Below are 19,483 nucleotides of genomic sequence, written 5' to 3'. Positions count from 1 at the left end.
TAGCTAAATGTTCAAGCTGTAAACTGATGTAAACCATTGTAGAAATAAATAGGTCTATGTACTTATAAGAAATAGGAGACCTTACTTTTGGAATTACCCTTATATTATGATGTGTCAACTAAGACTCAAAATGAAGTTAGGGTCTTTGAAGATGATGACACACCCATAGCTGTCAGAAAATCCTGATCAGTAAAGAAGAAAATGATAGCTTTTTTTTTTTCAGATGGAGTGGAATTGGTAGCATGTTGTTTTGGACACACAGAAGACAGTCACAGCTACGTGGTACACTGAGCAGCGCCTGCCCCAAGTCATCCAATCTTTGAAGAATCTGCAGCCGAATCCAAGAATGGACACTTTATTCCTCCATCAAGACAACACTCCAGCTCACCATGTCAAAGCATGGACCAAATATTTACGGGGTGCAGAACCGAAACGTCTTCAGCAGCCTCCTTACAGTCCAGACATTGTTCATTGTGACTTTGCACTGTTCCCACATGTGAAAATGAAGCTGAAAGGAGTGCAGTTTTCGAGTGATGAGGACTTCCTAAGTTCTTGGGACGTCAAGTGTGCCATATTCTCTTCAGAAACTTGGGAGAACTGGTTTAGGGACTGATTTTGGAGGATGGAGAAGTGTATTCAATGTGGTGGAAATTACTTCAAAAAAAAATTAAATAAACAAAGCTGTATTACGAAACTTTCCTAGAACCCTTTGTAACTCCAGCAAATTACTGAGGAACAGAACTGAGCCAGTATGACGGTAAGCCTGAAGATTAATTACAGTAAGACCAAAATAATACAGTCAGTATGCTGATGGGAAAACAGTAAAGACTGTTGAATTTGTGTACTTAGGACATTGCAAGGGCAGGGGGTGGGGAGTGAAAGATTACAGTAGCACGAATCAAACCACAGACAACGAATTGCCAATCTGTGCACTTTATCACTGCACCATGGCACCCACATGCCAATTACTTCTCAAAAATTCCTCATCCTCTATGCGTAAACAGATTGTGTTTCACTGTATCATTATGATAGGTGTGAGTTAATATTTCATTTGAAATCATCAATGTTATGCAAGACGACTCCAAGACATACACTGATGCACTTCTACGAATATAGTTCAATGCAGCAGTTGCTTACAGCATTCAAAGCAGCAGCCAGTGTGGAGTTTCTGCTACATGATTGCAGAAAATTTGTGACTACAAATTTTAGTTACTTAATTTAATTGGCAAGTAGTTTTTGCGTAATGGTCATGTTGAGGATATCACTGACATTTCTTTTGAGTAGCTTTAACAAAAACCCACTGGTGGTGTACGTACTTTTATAATTCATTCTTCAAGTGGATATAAATTTCTTAAATTTTAGGCCCACTTTTCACTTGCTATTTAGGACTATAATTTGTTATAGGCATTATGAGTTTGCGAAAGTTTTGAGATGTCGCACATGATCTAAATTTCCATCTTTTAAAGAAGACAGCATTCCCAGTGATTTGGGAGTACAGAAATCCGAGGCAGAAAGTGACCCAGAACTTCAACTTCTTTGGCAGGTCCTGAACTACTCATTGTAAATGCAATTCATGACAAGTTGTTGATGATAGTGAAGATGATCATACTATGATAAATACACATATAAGATGGTTAACATCACACAAATTAGCAGCTGCGAACAACTTCTCTGAAGAAGTTGCACCAAATATTCCTGTAAGTCGTGAATCTCCCGTGGCAGAATTTCTGAGCTTGTGATAGGTAGATAACTGAATGTCCCAGTGGCTCCATAGTGAAACCACTTCCATAAAAGAATTGTTTGTTTACTTTGTGACACTTTCTTGTTCTATTCTTTGCTTACGATGACAATAAATGTTAATTTTATAAAAAAATTAAAATTATATTTTTTTCATATTGCTGACTCTCAAAGGGTTAATATTTTAATATTTCCTTGATCCTTCACTCCCCTGTACCCCCAACATCACTGTTCCTGAGTAACAAACATGGAAAGCAAAAAAGTTCATTGTGAATTTCACACCTGCATATCCAACTCTTCATACATTCATACCAAATTTCCTCATACACTTTTTTTACTACCACCTACAGAATTTTAAGTTACAAGCGTAATATTAATATATTCAATTCATAACTAAACTGAATATATTAATTTTACATATATAAACTCCACAATTTGAACATATTTAAATTTTATAGTTAATACTTTACCACTGCAAGGAATAAAATAAAATGGAAAAAATAAAATAAAAATACCAATGGTAATGGCGGGAATTGAGCCCAAGCCAACAACTTCACCACTAGGCCACAACACCAATATGTCAACTACTGCCAAAAATTCCTCATATTCCATGCGCAAATCTTTGGAGAGTATTTAACCTTTTCCTGTGGATCACGCAGGTAAAATATTCTAGGTACTTGAAGGCACGATTACCTGCTTCTACTCGCTTTCTCCTCTAAAGATATAATGGAAAAGGGCCTCTTTCTCAGATCACCTACGGAATTCACCATGTTGTTTGCACAACACTTTATATGCACTTTGAAAAAATTAAATAAATAAATAAATAAAAATACTGATCTGGTGCTGCGAGCAACATAGCACCCATAGTGATGGAAGGGATGATGTCACATCAAGGCATGCACAGTCTAAAACAAACAGCTACCTCCCTTCTCTGAGTTTATTGTAGCATGGCTGACCGTTTTAGCACACAACACAGATTTATAATTATAGTGGAGAGAGGGCTACAACACATGTTTTCATCTGGCTTATTTGCATACCAGCACATATTTGGAGAGAAATAGAAATTCTTTTAATGTGATTCCTGGCTCACAGTTGAAGAGAAATGGCATAATTTAAGTGTAGTACTTACAGAGGGCTGCAGCACATTAGCACATGATTGCCGGTTGCCACTGCAATGGATATTTAAAGAAACAAACAGGAAGGTAAAAACAGCTTGGAGCTCATTTCTGGGACTGAATACTATATTCAAAATCAAATTTCCAATGTGTCAAAGTCTATATACTCACTTAGTACATGAAACATCGATGTTAAACACACAAAAAGTTCAAAACATTAGAGTTACCCAATAAGCAATGGAAATATTCATGTAGTACATAAACAAATCACTGTGGATAAAGCAGGTGGTCGACTTCTGTTTATCGGAAGAATATTGGGGAAGTACAATCAGTCTACAAAGGAGATTGCTTACAAAACACTTGCGCAACACATTCCAGAATATTGCTCAAGTGTGTGGTACTGGTACCAGATAGGACTAAAATACATACAGAGAATTTCAGTACAAATGGTCACAGGTTTGTTGATCCTTGGAAACACATTACAGTGATGCTGAAAAAACTGAACTGGCAGGCTGTTGGAAACAGACAACCCATCCCAAGAAAGTCTGCTAAAATGTTTCAAGAACTGGCTTTAAATGCTGACTCTAGGAATATAATACAACCCCCTCAGTATCACTCACAGAGGGACTGTAAGGACAAGATTAGAACAATTACAGCACACACAGAGGCATTCAAATGATCATTCTTTCCACACTCCATACTTGAGTGGTACAATGAGAAGTATCCTCTGCCATGCAGTGTGCGGTGGCTTGCAGAGTATGAATGTAGATGTAGATTGGATAAGTGGTCAAAGATTTTTATGGCTAAAAACTTCACTCCGTTCTATACCACACTAAGGCCTTCTAGTATTATATTTATTAATGTTCCTGTTTTCAGACTGTGACTGATTGTTGACAACGAACACCGTAAGGGAATAAATGTACTTCAGGCTGTTGTCAAATGTCCAATTGCTTAAAGAGCTGTCTACAAGTGGTTCTAGAGTGGATACTGCACATTATCCTTATTACACAATTCTGTGCAAAAAGCAGTTTTTCTCTCTCAATGAAGAGTTACTGCAGAAAACAATGTCAGAAGACATTAATGGATGAAAATAGAAAAAGTCAGTTTTTTTACATTTTCATCTCCAAAAACTTTTATTCTCCATAGCACCTGATATTAACGTATGACAGGACATAAAAACAACTTTTACAAAATTGAAACAGAGATGGGCTGGACATAGAGGGAGATGGAATGATGAACCAAGATTGTGCTGAATTCCTTATTACAATAAAAGACCTGGAGATGTCATAATGGAAGAGAGTTGACAACATAAAGAAACCAGTAGAGTAAATTTAAATGAGAAAAGCTGTCAATCATAACCTGTTGGCAAAGTTTAAAAGAGGCCTATATCCATAGTTAATTACAAATGGATGATGATGAGTGTGAATGATGTTTAGGAGTATGATGGTGATGTGTGATACGTTTTGGGAAGTAATTTCTATTTTCAAATTGGTGTTTCATTACACTGACAAATTAAATGTGGTGCTTGCTTTATGTGAACCACTGCACCATTCTGAAGAGTTTGTTTTAAAGCAAATACGAGAAAATATGTTTTTATTGAGGCTTCTTGTTCTGCACATACTTCCCATAAACCAGTACCTGCAAGATACAAAGCAACAATAATGAAGGGTTTTTCGCATGTTTGCACTGGAAAGAACTTACAACAAAATAATAAAAACACACTCAAAAATGCAGATTATTTCCCTGAAACCTGTCATGCGAAAGAGAATAATCAGTAATAACAGTAAATAATCGTTAGATGTTAAAAAAGGAAGTTGTCACCACCACATTCTGTTGATAAGTGAAGTACGAAGTTACAACTTCATATACCTATGATAATCTAGTGTGATTATGGTTAGAAAAAAAACTGATAAGCACTGAAAGAGAAAATGTTAAACAGTCTGTGATAGTGTTACCTGAAAAATTAATTTGGAGCTGTTTTCTTTCTATGATATATCACAAAAAATTCTGCCTTCCTAAATGATGAAGCTTAAGATTCACTGAAAACCTTTGTACATTGTAGTTCCATGAAATGAAGAATGAAAACACTCCTATAGGTGGAATGCATTGTATAAGAAGAAATAGAAATGAGAAACTGCACTTCCATTCACAGCTATAGGATGTGCAAATCACAAAAACGATTACATTAGTTAACAAATTAATTTTAGGCAGTACATATACTAAAATTTGAACGATACAGAGAAGATTAGCATGGAAGAAAAATACTTTCCATGATAGAGAAGAGGACAGAGTCTAGAAACATTTTAAAATTCAATGAAACTGGGCTTGTTCACTCTGCACTTATGAGGACAGTGGATGGAAACTACAAATTTGAAGGTTAAGGGTTCAATCTTTCAACTTTGTCAATGATTTGTACATGTGAAAATGCCTCTTGACATTGGTTTCAAGTTCACATCAAACTATAGGTCCCCTTACAAGTGACTTGTTAAGTCAGCTGAAAGTTTGGAGGAAGACACAGGCAAACTATCTCCACGTAGGACCAGTATTGTGGTGTTAAAACTAACCTTTCACTTCAGTTTCTCTCGGCCGGATCTTCAAGACCGAACCTCACCATCAGCTGTATCTTTACTGAACATAGCACATACAAAATTAAGTAATGGAAAGCCTGAGACAGAATATGACAATATTATTAAAAGAATACATTGTTACTCAACATATAGAGGAGACTTAAGAGTCGCAAATAGGTACAACAAAAAATTGCAATACATCTGAGCTTTCATCAAAAGACCACCTCCTAAAGTAGCGGATGCCTGCATATGCACTCATCAACGAATGCGCGCATATGTGCTTATGCACACGCGCGCTCTCTCTCTCTCTCTCTCTCTCTCTCTCTCTCTCGCGCAGCTTAGTTTGTAGATCACATGACTGTTTTTACACGTAACCTTGTCTCTGATGGGATAGGTGATGCCTATAACTGGACTGGAGTAGGTGGTGGTGGGAGGAGGTATGCCACAGGTTCTGCGTCTAGATCTGTTACAAGAATACGAGCCATCTGGCGAGAGGTTGGGAGAAGAAGTGGAGTAGAGTGGACAAGGATATCGCATTGGTTCGGTGGGTGGCGGAACACCACTGTGAAAGGGACAGGAAGGATAGAGGGTAGGATATTCCTCATTTCAGGTCACAAAGAGAAGTAGTCGAAACCATAGTGGAGAATTTGATTAAGTAGCTCCAGTCCTGGGAGGGACTGTGTCACGAACAGAGTGCTCCTTTGTAGCCAGATGGTGAAAATGTGGGAGGTGGTAAGTGACTGGAGAGACAAATCATGGGAGATCTCTTTCTATACAACACTGGGAGACTAATTTCGACTGTGAAGGCCTCTGGGAGATGCCTGGTATGAATGGAGGGGGATTGTTCATCACATGTAGATAGGCTGTATGGAAGGGATTTCTTTGTATGGAATAGGCGGCAGCTGTCAAAGTGGAAGTATGTTGTTGACTGGTATGTTTGGTATGGATGGAGGTAATGATGTAGCCATCTTTGGGGTGGAGGTCAACACCGAGGAATGTGGCTCATTGGGTTCAGGAGCACCAGGTGAAGCGAATGGGGAAGAAGGTGTTGAGGTTCTGGAGGAATATGGATATGGTGTCCTCACCCTCAGTCCAGATCAAGAGGATGTCATCAATGAATCTGCACCAGGTGAAGGGTTTGGGATTCTCAGTGGTTAGGAAGGATTCCTCCAGATGGTCCATGAATAGACTGGCGTAGGATGGTGCCACTCAGTGCCCATTTCTGTATCCTGCATTTGTTTGTACGTGATGCCTTCGATGGTTAAGTAATTGCGGGTGGTGATATAGTTGATCACAGTGATCAGGAAGGAGGTCTTAGGTTTAGTCAGTTGGGCGTTGAGAAAGTTCATGTACAATAGTGGCAAGGCCATTGGAATTACGGATGTGGGTGTAGAGGGAGGCAACAACAATGCTGAGCAGGGTGCCATGTGGTAAAAGAACAGTAACTGTGAATAGTCTGTGAAGGAAACAATTGGTATCTTTTATATAGGGGGTAGATTACAGGTAATAGTTTCTGTAGGTGGTGATCCACAGGAGCAGAGATCCCCTCAGTCGGGACACCGTAACTGGCCACAGTAGTGCTCCCTGGGTGGTTTGGTTTATGGACTTTAGGGAGAATGTGTAAGATAGGAATGAAGAGAGTGGAAGGGGTGAGGAGAGATGAGACTCACAGGGGAGGCATTCTGGAATGGGCCTGAGGATTTGAAGAACTGGAGATCCTGTTGGATTTCTGGAATGACGTCACTGGGCAGGGTTTGTAGGTGGATGAATCTGAGAGTCCCTTCATCAGGTAATTGCTGTGGTATAAAACCACATTGGTGGACCCTCTGTTAGCAGGGCACATTATAAGGTTGGGATCAATTTTTAGGTGCTGGACTGCAGTTCTTTCTGCAGATGTAAGGTTTGTTTTCATGTTAAGGGATTTTGGGAATGATGGTGAGGCAACGTTTGATATTAAGAAAATATAGAATGTTAACATGGAGTGATCTCACGCCAGTGGGGGTATATCATGATTTCTGTCGCACATATTCAGACCTGTCATTTCATTGACAAAATATTTTGAAAACACACAGTTATCATTACTTCAAGGATATTATAGTCAACAAGCACTCACCCTGCTTACGATTATAAATATTTACCTACACATCAACTAAGTACTCACTTTATTATAGATATCAGAAAGGAGTAAGTGTCCTGCTCCAAGGTCCAGACCAGCTTTGAGCACAATACCTTTATTCTGGTCTTTAGGTTTAAATTTAACTGTCTGAAGACATGTCCAGGACTCACAAGACCAAACTTTCAATTCAGAATTGTTCTCTGCTCCAGTAATAGCGAACTTCCAGAATTGAGTACTATAATACAGAAAAACATAGTATTAGGCATTCTATCTACACACAGAGCTTTAACTACCACACCTGATAGAACAAAATAAGAATATCAGTGTGTCTCAATGGTGAGCTGTAAAAGAAAATTTAAACATTTTTACATTTCTCTCTCCTGAAGTCATCAATAATTTTATTTAAGTGAAAACAATGGTATGAGAAAATAAATTTTCCACAACCAACACATTTAAAAATTGAAACATTTAATTGTTTTGACAAACATTCTGAGGAACACTTCTGGTTGTCTTGTTTATTATTATACAGGGCTACCAATAAAAAAGTGATTTTCACACCATTACATCTTTTGCACATCAAATCAAAAATTTTGCATGTCAAAAAACAGTAGAAATGACCAAGACAACCACAACTTAAAGTACATACATGAAAACCAAAGATCAACATAACTGAAATTCACTGCTGTTATTGCCTGATTTGCTTTTTTAAGAGACTGAAATACTGTTTTCTATTCAAGAACATTTAAGGCTAACCAGAGTTATCAATTAATAAAGTGAAGTTCCATTGTCTCTTTCATTCTGTAAGGTATTGCTAATACAACAAATCAGGGTCCCAGTTCATGAAGAAATACAATAATTTTTATAATATGTGAAGCATCAGAATTATCATACAGTAAGAACGGATCAGCTATTACTTCAAGATGATCTACCACTGATACAGTTGAAAGGTAGGAGGAAAAGCAAAACTTACAAATGTAGTTTTCAGAGTCACAGATTTCTTCTTCAGTATGACAGCATATGAAGAACTTAGAGGTGAGGAAAATAGTCAATTTTCAAATTCTAAAAATATAATGTAACTGGGTAGATATATCATCATCTCACGATGCGGATACATGAGAACACACACCCAAAAGTTAAGGAAATTTGTAAGCTTTCAGAGCCAGTGGCTCATTCTTTTAGCAGTAGGGAAGAGGGATTAAGAAGAAGTCACAAAGATAGAAAGGAAGTAAGTCATTCAGATCACCCTCTGTGCAATGTTAACAACAGGACTTTTTTTTACTCACAAACACAAAAAATTATATGAAACGTGCAACAATTAACCTGAATATTAAGATATATGAACTACTCACTCTGGATTGTGCACTTTGTGATTGTCAAGAAAAAACAAGGATGAGAGAGGTTTCCCATCGTGTGGCTGCCAAAAGTGCAAGCACCTCGGTTTCCCACCATTGTGCATATAAACTTGGAAGAACTTCACATCTCCATCTTTACTAGCAGTAGCCAAAGCTGTTCCATCTGGTGAGAATGCAGCATCAACAATGGCATCAGTGTGTTCCTGAACTGCAAGATAGCCTTCTTCCACATCATCAGGTCGCAACGGACCTACACCATAACGGCTTGTCACTGTTCCAACATTCCACAACTCCGCCTGAAAAACACACAAGTAAAACTCAACATATTTATTTATATATACATATAGTAAAAGTTGTATAATTCAAGTTTTAGGGATCATTACACTGTGCGAAAGGAATGTTTGTATTACCTTATATATTACAGGAAATGACAAAAACGAAAAACATCTCCTTACTGCCAGACTCCCTGCCTGTCATTGCACATGAACACCCACCATTTCCGTAATCCTGATGCCATGGAGCAGTACCCCTCCCAGCATCTTTCTATTACAAAATCCACCACCTCCTTCCTAATCCTTTTGGCCAACCGCACATGTTTCTTTGTGTGTTTCCAGTCATATATGGTGCAATGCAAGGCAAAATTTTTTGAAAAGGAATGATATGGCAGTTTGTTATGCTGTCTTAGCACGTGATGCTGTGAACGGGTCAGTAATTTGGCTGGCCGCTGCTACCATGTGTTAGTCAACAATGTAATTATTGTAAACTGTTTCCCCGTCCATACTGACAAGGTTGACAGCACAATTACTCCTAGGCACATTTATTTTTTGAATGCCCTCCACAGACTGTGTGTATACATGCTACAGTTGCGGTCAGGATGAGGCTGTTGCATCTCAACTGCAACTAGGATATCATAAAAGCTATCAGAGTACTAAATTACTTCACGCAGTTATAAATGAAATTGTAGGTGTATTCTATGTGGAGTTTTCCAGTGGAAATGTCCAAACGAAATGTCATCCCTTGTTGATGTTCTGTAGGTTTATTTTACAACAGTTAATAAGTTTGCAATCAGAATCACCATGTGGCCAAGCCTCGTATCAGGGATGTCATGTTCAATATACAAAAAAATGTATTCTGATGTAAATGAATTTATTGTACTCTGTTAGACTTTAAAGGAGTCTGTGCTGCTTTGGTAGCCATAATGGATACGTACTCCTCTAGGTAATAAGGCAATGTACCACACCTTGTTCATCTAGTTTAATCTTTTCTCTAACCCCAGTTCTCCAGTTTATGAGCAGAATAATTTTGTTGTGTTGTCTCAACATTCTGGCTCGTTTCCTACTTGTTATCTTCAAGTGAAGCATTGGGTTCACATCCGGTTCTTTCCTTTGCAGCCACTGATCTGTAGCCTCCTCTGCAGAGGACCCAACATTAAGAAAGGAAGACATAAAAAGCAGATTATACACGCAAAAAGGGCATTCCTGGTCAAAATAAGTGTCTAGTACCACATATTGGCCTTTATTTGAGGAAGAAATTTCTGAAGATCTGCAATTGGAGCACAATATAATATGGTTGGGAATCATGGACTGTAGGGACACTGATAAAGAAGAGAATGAAAGCGTTTGAGATGTGGTGCTATAGAAGAATATTAAAAATTAGGTGGACTGTTAAGGAATGAGGAGGTTTTCCATAGAATCAATGAAGAAAGGATCATATGGAAAACACTGACAAGACAGGGCGATATGACATGTGTTAAGATATCAGGGAATAACTTCCATGGTACTGCAGAGCCTGTAGAGAGTAAAAGCTGCAAGGGAAGAGACACATTGGAATACACTCACCACAACTGAGAACATAGGGTCCAAGCATTTTTCTGAGATAAAAATAGAAGTTCATTAATATCAACATCATCTCATCTCAAAACCAGGACAAGAACTTTTCATCTTGCTGTCAAAACCATCTCCCATTGGACTAATTGACAACAGGTTTTGTTTCCAACAATTCCAGTGTAAACCACATATGAAATAAATCTGTCATTTCACACAGGATTGAACAAAATGATAAGAGAGCACTCAATTGGTATAGAAACAGTGTAATGGGATTCAAGATAAGAAAAAATTTAGAGACAAAAGAGGAACACTAATCACTATCATTTAAGTACACAGAAACACAGGTCTGTGTATGCTGCAAGATACCATACCACACATAGACATTTCAGACTGATTAACAAGTTAAACACAATTACCCATGGTGTTGGCAGAAAGGACTTTCAGCATGTCAGCTGGCAGTGGTATTCAACTAAAGATATGAAAGTTATATTTCAACATGCCATTGACATTTAGATCATTAAAAACTACACCAGCTTGCATCGAACAAGAAAAGAAAAGGAAAGGAAATAAGTTGTGACATTTGTGGAGGAACTAATTCAGCATTTGCTTCAAGTGCATACAATAAGTGAATCACAATGACTGCTTAGACATTTAAACTGCACTCCAGTAACAACAATAGTGCCATTTCAGCCTGTAAAAACATGCAAGATTAGTGAACACAAGGAATGGAGACAATGTGAAGCACAGTGCTGTAATCAGTTCTTTTCCTTTTACAGGCTGATTCATCTGCAGTTTGCACTGACATTTATGAACTAATTTTAGACATTTGCCACCTTACATTGTATTTGGATATTAAGGACACCAACCATTCCCTAGATCGCTCCACTCCCAGCACACATCTTGCTTGTCACCACTGATACCACCACTTCCCTCTATACCAACATCCCCCATGTGCATTATCTTTCTGCTGCTGAACACTTCCTCAATCTGTATTGCATGATTTCAAATCTATCCTTCCTGCATACCTCTATCAACTTTATACTTGCCAGTAACTACCAATTTTATACTTGCCAGTAACTACCAATTTTATACTTACCAACAACTAACACTTTATACTTACGAACAACTACTTTACCTTTGAGGGGTGGACATGCAGACAGATCAGGGGTACAGCTATGGGAACAGGACATCATCTTCCTATGCCAACCATAAGCCTTCAGTCCCTTGTTTTGTTTAGAAACATTCATGGCATCTTTGCCACAAGGACTCTTGGTGAGGCTGATCTGTTAAAATTCTTCGAATTTCTAAATATATTCTCACTGTTAAATTTCACTTGCCCCTACTCTAAACCCCTACGCCGTTTTCCTTGATGTTTATCCCATCCTTATTTAAGGTTAGCTACACATTTCTGTTCACATTAAACTTACTAACAAACAACAGTACTCATATTTTGATAGTTGCCATCCTTCCCACGTCAAACATTCCCTCATGTACAGCCTTGGTATTAGAGGCAAACATATTTGAACAGATGCAGACTCTTTAAGGCAATGCACCACCATTCTCACCTTGGCCTTCACTGGACGTAGTTATCCCATCAGCCCAGTTCAAAAGCAGATTTCTTTGCCCATTACATACAATCATGGAACTGCAGATTTCTCTGGAAAATAGCTAAGGACTACACCACTTATCACTCAGTATTATCCTGGTCTTGAATGTATTAACCAGCTACTCTGACAAGGCTACAGCTTCTTACAATCATGCCATAAAATGAGTCAATTCTATTCAACATTTTGTGCACTACACACAGAATAGCTTTTTATCAACCTCCCAATCTCTGCAACATCCTAGTCAGGCACTACACTACTCCTGCACACACCTCTCTGTCCTTTGGCTCCCACCCCTGCGATTGTCCCCACTATAAGACTTGCCCTATGCACCCTTCTACCACCACCTATAACAGGCCTGTAACTGGCAAAACATATACTGTCAAAGGGAGAGCCACCTGTGAAACAACACAGCATATACCAGCTATTATGTAAACACTGTTTGGCCTTTTACATTAGCATGACTACCAACAGTTAAGGTGAATGGGCATAGGCAGAGGATATATACTGCCAATGCACAATATCCTGTTGCAGAGCATACTCTGCAACATGACAGCCATGACCTTGATGCCTATTTCACCACACATGCCAGCTGAATTCTTCCCCAGACACTACAACATGTCCTTGGTTCTCACCAACCACCTGATATTAATTTACATTCATTTCTTCGGTCTCAGCATTTATTCACAGTATCTATTCCTTTCTTCACTTCCGTTTTGTTTTCTATATCTTTCATTTTCTGACCTGCCTATTTTTTACTGCCCCTCCCACCTTCACCACATACAATGCTCTTTGCTTTCTGTTCTTATTACCTTGTGCATAATGGTTTAGCAATAATATCTGTCTTGCCTATTACCCCACATTCCATCTGTATGCACTTAGGTTTTCAAATCTCATCCAGCACAGTCCCCAACAATTAGCTGTTCCTTCTCATCCTGTCCACTAAGCCTCCCATGACCTGAGGTTATAGGCAACTTTTCTGAGCTCTACCTCTTTTCCTAAACATCACCAGTCCTTTTCCTTCATCCATCTTCCATCCCCTTACACTCACCTGCTGGAAGAAGGAGCAACTGGCTCAAATAGCTTGAAAACTTCATACCCTTTATATGTGTGTTCCCGTCACCACTTGTTGAGGAGATTCTTTTGTCTCTCCAATTACATTATATTTTCAAAAACTATTTTCATTGTTACATTTTATTTGGATACACAACAATGTTGTCATGAAAATAACTATTCATAAATTTCTTTAAAAAACTTCAATGTTAAGGTGTAACCTGTCACTTTGGAGAAAAAAGTGATGTGTTTTTCCCCTCTATACCTTTTACTGATATATGATAGTTGTGACTTTGAGTAAGCACCTCGTTCTTACAGTAAGTAAATGTTTGGTTATGGACTGCACACTGTGTGGGAAATTTTCTGTTTCTTTTGTACATATCATGAGAGCAAAAAGGGTGCAGTACGTCTGACAAGGCAGGGGTGATGGGTACATGGTTTCCTGCGCTTTGACACAATTATTACAGAGCAATTATTCCATGGAAACACCACGCCACCCTAGAGATTCATTGTGGACCACGGATCTTTGTCGGGCATGACGATGTTTGTGATGTCATGTGTCAAGGGAATCCCAGAGAGGACATAGAGAGCACAAATGATAAAGACTAATCTGTACAGTGAACTATGTTAAAGTCCTATGTGGTAGTATAATATAAAATGGAATATATATAATACAGGGAAAAGATGCATCCAATAAAGAAGCAACATGGTGAATTTATTTTGTTGTAATTGGCATCCGAGATGTCTAGCACATCTGAACTTTGCATCTTCAAGAAAGGAATCTTTCCTCCAGATACACCAAGATGCTCACCTAGAAAATAGATAACTAAATGGGTTTATGGCATAATGGTGCAAGTCAGATTTTGGCAGAAATGAGCTAAGTAATATGTTATTTAGTAGAAAATGCACTGTTTTGGGTGATACAATGATTTATGTCTTTGTACGCACAATAGCATCACAGATGGCACGACAATTTCTACTGTGAAACTGTCAGTATGATAAGACATGATGGTGAAATGAATTAAACCTGACTTGCACCGCAAATCCATGAAACAAAATTCGATTTTCTGTTTGTATGTTATGGTAAGGTGGAGCAAATCTGACTTACCACAACACTATGAAACAATATTAGATTTTCTGTTCCACCATCATGAAGTTTTCCTTTATTATTATTATTATTATTATTATTATTATTATTATTCAGAGTTTGTTTTATTTTAACACTATCAAAACTGTTTTCAAGTAAATTCCGTATGATAAAATTGTCGAAACCTTTTCAAACAAGTTTTATATTATTACATTGTTGTCTAAACTGTTAGCGTGATTACTTGGCAATTGTTACTGGTGTATGTCTATGGTAACCTGAATAATTCAGAAAGGCTGAGAAAAATCATGAATGAAGAGGGAGAAATTTCAGATTCTGCTTCAGAATATCATCCACCCAAAAATGAGTGTAATGAAGAAAATGAGAAACAGCAATCAGGTGGAAGAATGTGACAGAGAGAGAAGACAGAAGACAAAACTGAAAAAGAATGGAGGTGAAGCATACACTACCAGGAAAGGTAAAACAGCTCCTGTTACACTATTTTGTGCTGATGACTGCCACTGTAGACTGCAATGTCTTTCAAAAATAACTGAAGAAGGAATGAAAGGAATTTTTGGTAGTTTTTGGAAACGGGATCTTTTAACTCTCAAAATGTCTACCTCCATGAATCTCAAATCAGAATCTTCTGCAGCAAGAAGACTATGAACAGGGTCTGACCTCAAAAGACTTGTATTAACAAATACTATTTACATGTTCAAAATTATTCAATTCCAGTCTGTAAAAAGTCTTTCCGGAGAACTTTCCAAATTTCCAATGGTGTGAAGACTCAATGTAAACAAAAAGTAAAGGAAGGAGAGGAGCCCAATGGTGATTTAAGAAGCCAGCATAAAACTTTCTATGAAGCTCCAGAAGGTGTAGTGAGTTATATTCATTCCACCAATGAAAGTTTTCCATGTCACGAGACATTATTTTTTATCAGAAAATCTTAATAGATGTTACTTGAGTCCTGAATTGAACATCATAGTTATGTACAATTTATATAAAGAAAAAGGTGTTCAAGATAACATTAAACCAGTGTCAGAGTCTAAAAGATTTTCAATCATGATTTGATTCTAAGTTTGCATCCAGCAAGAAGAGTTATATACAATTTGTAATATTTATGAAACGGACATCTGTTGCTGAAGTGAAAACAAAAAATAATACAACGTGAATTACATTTAACAAGAGACAAGTCCGCACAAAATTCGAGGAAAGTGCGTAAATAATAATTCCGAAGAAGTTTATGCTTTTACACTTCTAAAATTAACATTCTCAGTAGCATATTATAAAGACAACTCATACTGTCATAATCTTGGCCACCACAGCCTCAGAACTAACTCTGCTTTCAAACTTATATGGCACAAAACTAAAGGCAAAATCAAACAGTGGATGAAAATTCAGGATGGAATAATGACAATATTATTTCCACTATATGGTGAGTAGTAATATTGGACGAAACTATAGTTTTGAGAGTATCACAGGAAATTTCATAACACATGGTAAAACACACAAAACAAGTGGCTAGTACAAAAAAACATATAATAATGTACAGTGATGCTTGCTCTGGACAAAATAGAAATTTTAAAATGGCACTTTCCTGTTCGAATCTTGTGACTGATACTTCAAGTGGATGTTCCCGATCATCTTTTTATGAGCAGTGTGCACTCATATCAGCTAAACGATGCTGATTTTGGCTCTGTAGAGCTCCAGGCAAAATAAAAAAAAAAAAAATCTACAATGGTAGGAAATCATTGCTCAATCATGAAGAAAGAAGCCATTTGCAGTAGCACTGATGAAGCAAGAACAACTTGTGTTTGCAGTAGCTTAGGAGAAGGCAGTAGTTAACAGCAAAATTTACGAAATGAAGTGTCCAGTATCTTTGTCACAAATTCAGCGATTGCAGTATAGAAGATCTGAACCTATGAAGATACAACACATTTCTGAAGAATGCCGATATAGAGTTTCTCACCTTGAACATACGGAAAGGAGAGAGGGGAGGTCCAAGTCCTGTTCAACAGTAAAACAGGAACCACTAAATAGTGAAACACAACCAGTCAGTAATTTGAACAAAAAAGGACATGTTAGAATTGTTACCATACATCCCTCCTATTCACCAGGTGCATTTCAATTCTTTAGAAGAAACTTTTGAGGAAAAGGATGGCAGATGTATTTCTGTGTTAATTCAAATTGAAATCCAAGAAATTTCTACACAATTATGATGATAATGTTACTACACTTAATCAAGCTCAAGTATTGTTAATTCAAAGTGAATTTGTTAATTAAAGGTGAAATTTGTGGGATTTATAATATCTATGGTCATAACATTAATATCACTACACTTAATTTATAGTCCTGTATTAATATTATTCCTTATTGGACTCAATATCCCTACAAGTGCTTCTATTTTGCTTTCCTGTTTTTTCCGTACAATGTTTCACACAACACTGAAATAAACTACTCAATTATGCCACAAACCACTTCAATTGATGGGGACCACAAAGACCATTATGAGGCCCACCTCTATACAATGCCTGAACAATGTCTCAGGCACAGTACATACCATTGCCTCCCCCCCCCCCCCCCCCCCTATTTCTTTATTTCTTGCTTTCTTTCTTTCTAGAAGAGGCTAACAACATCATGAGCCAAACAATTGTGTGCCACCTTTATTCCCCCTTTTAATGATAAAACGAACAAAAACTTAATCAAATAAATGTCATGTCAACTCACAATGTTCACACAGAATTTAGAACATTTGTGTTGATGATAATTGTGACTCATCAGAATTGTTTTGGTTATGAAGAGGGTCTGGATTTTAATGAAGTAATAATCCCTTAAATATGTATGCATTTATGCAACAAAAAATCTACATATGCGTGTAAACTGCTTACATAAAATGATATAAAAAATTGAATGGAATGATTCGTACCGAATGCCAATTGGCTATAGTCAGTTTGTGGAACTGACAAAAAAATGAGGAAACTGTGGAGATGTTTGTCATCTGAAACTGCTCTATTGAAGTAGCTATGGCATAGACCATACATTTTTGCTGAGAGACCCAATTACAATATTTCAAATAAATATCCCCCACAGTCTTGTCTCTTGTCAATTGACACAAATATAAAATTACTTTGAATCTGAAACCTCATTTTTATGGTTGGGTCACAACACTGCTGCACAAAATTTTTGCATATGGTAGATTTGTCTGTCATTTTACACACTGTATAGTTCTCAAACACATTTACCAGAACAGGATTAGTTAATTTCCACAGCAGGATATCTGCCAACAAAAAGGCCTCACACAAATCAAAAGAAAATTGTGAAAAAGTAGTGTTAGAACATTCACTTAACAACATCTGAACGGGAGCAGTTTTCATGGATTTATGTCCGTTTTTCACTAACCCCCCCCCCCCCCCCCCACTCTCTCTCTCTCTCTCTCTCTCTCTCTCTCTCTCTCTCTCTCTCTCTCTCTCTCCCCCCAATGAAGTATTCTGCCATCTGTTGCTACCTTCAAACTCTCGCTCATACAGTTGGAATCTAGACTGATAACTTATTTTCACTTTTGGCATCATACTTAATTGTGAAGTACTTAAAACACACCACCAAGCCACTACCAGTAGTCACCACTCCCTACAAACATGAACTGATTTTCTTTACACAGAACCTGGAGTCAACTGAAGGCAGGTAACGAGTCAGTCGTCACTTTAGTGTTGTTTTAATTTAAATGTGTGAATATTATGAAATGAATCATTTTTTTAAAAACCATATGCAAATTAAATAACAAAGTAGAACTGTTGCTTGGTGTTACATTGTAAGCAGCTCCAAAAGACAGTTCGACTAATCCTTTAGTAGCCATGTTAGTGCAACTCAGCAGCAAGACCAGAGCAGTTCCCAAACCAATGCCACATACTACATGAGCAAGTGCGAAGGGTAACACCTAGCCGCGAATCAGGAAGAAAGGAAAATCAGAAATAAGTACATAAAAATAAGCTTTGACAACAACTGAACAAGTTAACATACAATTTAAAATGTCCATTTTTTAAAAGAATAAGTATTTTAATTAAAAAATGCAGCACAATTAAACATTTTCGAAAATACCAAGCTTATTCGGAAAACAGGCAAAATACGCATTTATAAGGACTATAAAACCATGCCTAAAACATAAGAAAAGAAGTAAATCAAACATATTATCCGAAGAGAATATTTTTCAAATGATAGAAAAAAATATGCATTTGCATGAAAATCTAGACCCTAGTAATTAACCAAATGGGTGTAGTCCACAATATCAAAGTAAATTAAATAGCAGCAACATGAGACAAATGGAACAAAAACAGTTTATATTAATCCAGACAGAAGAACTGGGTTGAAAATATGTCTGAAAAGCAATAATAGTAGCAACAGTCCTTTAATTTACACACACACACACACACACACACACACACACACACACACACAAAAAAAAACTACCAACCTTTGAGTCATGGGTAAGCACCAATAATTTTGCAACATCATCATAGGATGTCTCAGAACTATCAGAGTCTTCTTCAGGTACATAAGGGCACCATACAACTCTGTGGTTGGTTGCTGGTACAGAGTCATTTCCATTCTCTACATGGAGTAGTAATGTGCAGCTGTCCAGGAAGGAAAAAAGGCATCATTATTACACATCGTATATATATCTGAACAAATAACTAAACATGGTGTGGATGAGGAAGATCCCTACTGAACATAATACCTGGTTTTAAATTCTGTCTGCAGTATTGCAGCTGCAATATTATGTACTTATTCATAACATTTCATTTTATCTGCAAGGAAATCAACAGTTGTGCACTTTAAAGCATATATTTAATGTTTCATGAAAACAGGCATTCGTTAAATATACTAGTTCAGTATTCTTCAAACAAAGACAATTAATATACTTTTCAAATTACTGGACTTCATAGGGAATAGACTATGCACAGCCTCGTCATTGTAATCAGAAAATATTTTTTTATATCATCTATGATGAACAGCTTCAGGAGTTACGTGAATA

The 19,483-nt window shown here is 37.3% G+C and overlaps 1 protein-coding gene across 1 annotated transcript in view; it reads right to left on the bottom strand.

The window, feature by feature from the left end:
- The window catches only part of LOC126457247 (enhancer of mRNA-decapping protein 4), a 164,908-nt gene that overhangs the window by 71,150 nt on the left and 74,275 nt on the right, over positions 1 to 19,483 (bottom strand). Inside the window, exons 5-7 of the mRNA XM_050093399.1 lie at positions 18,923 to 19,082; positions 8,885 to 9,183; positions 7,581 to 7,770 (exon numbers count right to left, since the gene is read on the bottom strand). Of these exons, the coding sequence (XP_049949356.1) occupies positions 7,581 to 7,770; positions 8,885 to 9,183; positions 18,923 to 19,082 (649 nt within the window). The remainder of the gene's footprint in view (positions 1 to 7,580; positions 7,771 to 8,884; positions 9,184 to 18,922; positions 19,083 to 19,483) is intronic.

This window comes from Schistocerca serialis, chromosome 2, assembly GCF_023864345.2.
Source record: "Schistocerca serialis cubense isolate TAMUIC-IGC-003099 chromosome 2, iqSchSeri2.2, whole genome shotgun sequence".
NCBI lineage: Eukaryota > Metazoa > Arthropoda > Insecta > Orthoptera > Acrididae > Schistocerca > Schistocerca serialis.
Note: the sequence above shows the minus strand (reverse complement) of the source record. Positions and strands in the feature narration are given on the sequence as shown.